Source organism: Somniosus microcephalus, chromosome 17 (genome assembly GCF_052327205.1).
Source record: "Somniosus microcephalus isolate GS21.2 chromosome 17, FLI_Smic_1.0, whole genome shotgun sequence".
In the NCBI taxonomy this organism is placed as follows: domain Eukaryota; kingdom Metazoa; phylum Chordata; class Chondrichthyes; order Squaliformes; family Somniosidae; genus Somniosus; species Somniosus microcephalus.
Genome location: NC_141003.1, coordinates 84,310,811 through 84,316,810, shown reverse-complemented (window position 1 = coordinate 84,316,810; position 6,000 = coordinate 84,310,811). Strand labels below are relative to the sequence as shown.

Here is a 6,000-nt window from a genome sequence, read left to right as displayed (position 1 = left end):
AGAATCTTACAGGTGTTTACCAAGGATGAGTTTCTCATTTTGATAAAAACAGCAGGTGGAAGAAATCATCTTCCCTCCCCACCCTGGGACAGGTCACCCTGGCTGACATACTCCCCTTTCCCCAGCCCAGAGATACCAAACTAATTGCAATGCCTCCACCAGCACTCTAGCTGAGAAAGAAACAAAGACTTGCATTTATATCTGTTTGATTATGTTGGTCCCACAACAGTGACTCCACTTCAAAAAGTACTTCATTGGCTGTAAAGCACTTTGAGACGTCCGGTGGTCGTGAAAGGCGCTATAGAAATGCAAGTCTTTCTTATATAGCACCTTTCATGACCACCGGATTTCCCAAAGTGCTTTATAGCCAATGAAGTACTTTTTGAAGTGTAGTCATTGTTCTGATGTGGGAAACGCGGCAGCCAATTTGCGCACAGCAAGCTCCCACAAACAGCAATGTGATAATGACCAGATAGTCTATTTTTGTGGTGTTGATTGAGGGATAAATATTGGCCAGGACACCGGGGAGAACTCCCCTGCTCTTCTTCAAAATAGTGCCGTGGGATCTTTTACGACCACCTGAGAGGGCAGACGGGTCCTCGGTTTAACGTTTCATCCGAAAGACGGCACCTCCGACAGTGCAGCGCTCCCTCAGCACTGCACTGGGAGTGTCAGCCTAGCTTTATGTACTCAATTCTCTGGAGTGGGACTATGAACCCACAACATTCTCACTCAGAGGCGAGAGTGCTGCCCACTGAGCCACAGCTGACAGCACAGATTGGGAATCCAGCCTGGGATCTTCCATTTCCTGGATGGATCATGGTGTGGAGATGCCGGAGTTGGACTGGGGTGGACAAATGTAAGAAATCACACAACACCAGGTTATAGTCCAACAGCTTTATTTGAAATCACAAGCTTTCGGAGCGCTGCTCCTTCGTCAGGTGAAGTGGAGAGATGCATAAAGACACAGCTTATATAGTCAGAGAATAATGTCAGATGTTTACAGGTAATCTTTCTAACTGCCATTTATCACACCTCGGCAGAGAGATAATCACAGCAATCAAAGGTGTAAATGGTGTCCAAACAGGTTAGTCAGGAAAACATTACATCAAAGAACAATGAGGTGGGGTCACAAGGGGTCAAATGTTGCAGATGCTGGGGTCTGTGTGAAAAACAAAAAACAGACAAAAAACATTTTTTTTGCTGGAAATCACAGCAGGTCCGGCTGCACCTGTGTGGAGAGAACAAGCCAACGACGACTCGAGTCTGGATGACCCTACGTCAGGTGGGGTTACATGTAGCGTGACATGAACCCAAGATCCCGGTTCAGGCCGTCCTCATGGGTGCGGAACATGGCTATCAGTTTCTGCTCAATGATTTTGCGTTGTCGTGTGTCTCGAAGGCCGCCTTGGAGAATGCTTACCCGAAGATCGGAGGCTGAATGTCCTTGACTGCTGAAGTGTTCCCCGACTGGGAGGGAACACTCCTGCCTGGTGATTGTTGCGCGGTGTCCGTTCATCCGTTGTCGCAGTGTCTGCATGGTCTCGCCGATGTACCATGCTCCGGGGCATCCTTTCCTGCAACGTATGAGGTAGACAACGTTGGCCGAGTCACATGAGTATGTACCATGTACCTGGTGGGGTCCTCACGTGTGATATCAGTATGGATCAGTATCAGAGCTGGCAGCGCATTCACCCACTGAGCTACTGGGGAGCTGCAGGTGCCTGAAGGCTTAGTAATTCCAGGCCAGAGACTGGGCCGCGGGCAATAATGAACTCACGGGCATGCGGACAATGCGGCCAATCATTGGCATGGTAGAAATCCAGTCATGTGCAAACACTTTAAAGTTGATTGTTTCTGAAGGTGTTTGGAACAGAATGGAACAAAAAGCACAACAAAGAGTACTGAACGGGAACCAAATCCCCAGGAGTCAGGTCTACGTACAATGGTGCATTGGAACCGCCATGGCCCGGGACACCTGAGCCAATAGCAACGCGTCCACCAGCCCTCCAGCTGAGGTCAGATAACTCAGAACACAGCTGGGATTGGAGCTTGGAAACCCCCCTTTGCCCAGATGGCACAGTATCACACCAGGCAGACCATCAGTGCCCACTAAACCATCGCGGGGCTGAGAATGGGGAAATGATCCTGGGCTGATGTAGCTTGAAAGGTGCATTTAAAGTAATTGGTTAAGAGGGGAGTTGAGGGAAAATGTTTTCACCCAGAGGGTGGTGGGGGTCTGGAACTCACTGCCTGAAAGGGTGGTCGAGGCAGAGACCCTCGTCACATTTAAAAAGTACTTGGATATGCCCTTGAAGTGCTGTAACCTACAGAGTGATGGGCCAAGAGCTGGAAAGTGGGATTAGACTGGAGAGCTCTTTGTCGGCCGGCACAGACACGATGGGCCGAATGGCCTCCTTCTGTGCTGTAAATTTCTGTGATTCTGTGATTTTTTAACTCATGGCCTCTCAGTTTTAGACAACTGTCCCGATATAACCCCAGTCTGTGCTAACTTACCTGATCTCATACAGGGCAGTAGTAGGGGCACTAGAATTGGTCTCAGCAACTCTGGGCTAAGGGGTGAACATCATAAGAACATAAGAATTAGGAGCAGGAGTCGGCCATTCGGCCCCTCGAGCCTGCTCTGCCATTCAATAAGATCATGGCTGATCATCGACCTCAACTCCACTTTCCTACCGATCCTCATATCCCTTGATTCCCCTAGAGTCCAAAAATCTATCGATCTCAGCCTTGAATATACTCGTCGACTGAGCATCCACAGCCCTCTGTTGACCAAGGTTCCTGCTTGTGATTGCTATCCAGCGACCTTTGCTGGAAAATATGTATTTGTGTCTGTGTGTGTGCGTGCGTGTGTGTGTGGGGGGCGGGGTGTGGGGTGGGGGGGAGGGGAGGGGAGGGGTGGCGGTGATATTAGGCAAACCAGATTATCTTTAGCTGTGAGTGTCATGAGTGTGAAAGGAATGGTTTGGGCATTGTAGGGATGCTTTATGGTGTTGGTGTGGGGTAGTGCCAACCTGGCGCATCATGTGGCAGCCAGGGTGTACAACTGATGTAAATCTGGCCATGGTGAAGCCATCCCTGGCAGCAATGTGGTCGGGTGCTGATGCCCTGTGTCCTGTGCAGCATCAGGTGATTGCGGAGAAGGTTAGAGTTGTTGTTGGTGCTGCTGGTGTGCCTGGTGCTGCTGGTGTTGGGGCTGATCGTGGTGGGATTCTGAGGACCAAGGTGAGAGAGTTTCAAGGGCACCGATGCTGATGGAATAGATGGCAGGTGAACTTGAGATGACAGAAGCGATCTGTCAATGGTGAGAGAGGTTCTCCGCAATCAACTGATGCTGTACAGGACACAGGGCATCAGCACCCGATCACATTGCTGCCCGGGAGGCCAGGGATGGCCTCACCATGGTCAGATTTACTTCACTTGACGCTGTACACCCTGGCTGCTGCATGATGCACCAGGTTGGCACCACCCCACACCAACACCATAAAGGATCCCTACAATGCCGAAGCCATTTCTTTCACACTCATCGCCATTGCGGGGGGTACCGTTATGTCTCACCATTCACTGCAACTCACTAAGCCACTTCCAGAGGTGCACATAAATCTGTCCAAGAATGCAAAGTGCTGAAAATAAAGATTTCAATGTTTGACAGCACATTAACAGAAACTTCACATGAACATTGGATAAAACACCCAAGTACCTACTCTTGTGTGTTGTTAGTTGGTATGATTGGACTAGGATGAGGGTGCATGTGAGGGATGGCTAGTGAGATGGGGAAGTGATAATGTAGATAGAGAGGGAGGGATGGAGGTGCAAGGTAAGTTGGTGTGAGTAAAGATGTGCAGGAGTAGGGTAGGGAAGGCAGAGTGATGGGGATGTGATGAGTGGCACAGCAGGATGAGGTTGAGTGTGGCTTTGTACTAACGTTTCGTGATCTACTGAGATCATTGAAAGGTTTGCGCCACTGCAGCCTGGTCCTCCTGACCACATCCCTGCTTGTGTCCTCCTGTGCAATGTGCAACCAGGCTGCATTGGTCTCCTGGGGAGGTCTCTTCCACCCATTAGTCATGGGAGAGCCTGGGTGCAGCCGTGCACCTTTGTGCAGTGTTTGTCAGTGTTTGCAGCACCTCAATGCTGTAGAACACTGACAGCAGAACTGTCAAAATCAATTTGCGCATGGCCCCTTTAAGGAAACCGGCTGATGAGGCATCATCAAATGACGTCATCAGAACCGCTTCCTTCAATTGGCTGGGAAACGTGCTGGGCGGGCTTAACAAGCCCAATCAGGGGAAAATCATTTTGGACAGCGGGCTGGAGCCAGCAGCAAGGCCAGGACCCGCCACTGACGTCGCCGCCACGGACCCACCGAGGTAGGGGAAATCGCGGCCAAAGTTACTGGACTAGTAATCCAGCATGGACCACAGATCTGGAGACTTGAGTTCTAATCCCACCATGGCAGCTGTGGAATTTAAATTTGGTTAATTAATTAAATTTGGAATAAAAAGCTAGTATCAGCAATGGTGACCATGAAACTCATGGTAAAAACCCATCTGGTTCACTGATATCCTTTAGGGAAGGAAATCTGCCACCCTTACCTGGTCTGGCCAAATGTGACTCCAGACCCACAGCAATGTGGTTGACCCTTAACTGCCCCTCTGAAATGGCCCAGCGAGACACTCAGTTGTATCAAACCGTTACTACACACCACATGGACTGCAGCGGTTCAAGAAGGTGGCTCACCTTCAAGGGCAATTAGGGGGATGGGCAATAAATGCTGGCCTCGCCAGCGACGCCCACATCCCGTGAATGAATAAAAAAGAAAAATCAGACAGGCCAGATTGACCTGGGTCCAGAACACTGCTGCCAGTTAATGGAAACCAATTTTAGCAGCATAACCATCGGGAGACGGTTCACAGATACCAGGCTGCCAGAATCCATCTTAAAAGAATACCAAGGTAATGTGCAGAGAAAATAAAAAACTTCCAAGCTGACTCCCCCAATGTCTCAGTGAGTTGTTGAACCATATAGACTAGAAAGTCTCAGGTTTGATTCCTGATTTATGCAAGGTAACTCATCTCAACAACAACTTGTGCATTTATATAGCGCCTTTAACATAGTAAATCGTCTCAAGGCCCTTCGCAGGAGTGCAATCAGTCAAAAGAAATCTGACACTGAGCCAAAGAAGGAGACATTAAGGGGAAAAATTCGGTTGGTTAGCACCTCCTGTTAGCGCCTCCGGGGGGCGCTGACGGGGCACTAGCAACTTAGCACCCGAGTGCGGCGATTTCAGCGCCGCTCGCAAAATTGACCAGTCGCTTTGCGGCGGCACTAAACACTACCGCCGCGATCTCCTGCGCCCGCAGATTGTGATGTCATGCAAGCGTGCAACTCCTCGGTATCGCCCCAGACCGGATATTGAGTCACGCCCCCTGCCTTAGCGCCTGCCGCTAGGAACGACAGGTAGAGGGGAACGTTTTCAAGTCGGGAAGGGGCTGGGGGAGCGCTATTTAAAGGCGGGCGCTTCCTGCCTTTTGTCGGTGAAATTGTTTGGTACACGCAGGTTGAGAGGGAGAGAGACGTCTGGAGAGATTTAACGCTGTCCTAAGGAGTTTTGGCCCTCAGCACCACTTTTGGGGTTCCTAAGCGCCGAGCTCGTTCCCTGGGCCTATCCATTAGTGCTTCCAACACAATTGCTTTCAATGTCTCTCCAGGCCGAGATTCAAGGCTGCTCTGAGCAGGGAGTGGCTGGCCAGCAAGATGGCCCCTCCCCTTTAAGAACTGGACGGCGCCAGTCTGTCTGGCTTCCATGGTAACGGGCATCGCCTGAGCTTCGCCCGCGTTCTGAGGTAGCGACTCGCTCCCCGACGTTAGCGCCTTAAGAGAGGTGTGTACCGTCTGATTTAGCTCTCAAATCACCTCCAGGGGCGATAGAGGTGAATTTTGCAGTCGGAGGCGATAAATAGCGCCGAGCGCTAAACT

General features: G+C 50.4%; 1 protein-coding gene across 1 annotated transcript in view; it reads right to left on the bottom strand.

Annotated features, from left to right (window-relative positions):
• Window positions 1–909: 909 nt before the first annotated feature.
• Window positions 910–6,000, bottom strand: part of echdc3 (enoyl CoA hydratase domain containing 3) — a 32,649-nt gene continuing 27,558 nt past the window's right edge. Inside the window, exon 5 of the mRNA XM_086010768.1 lies at window positions 910–1,577. Coding sequence (XP_085866894.1) covers window positions 1,371–1,577 — 207 coding nt within the window. The 3' untranslated portion in view covers window positions 910–1,370. The remainder of the gene's footprint in view (window positions 1,578–6,000) is intronic.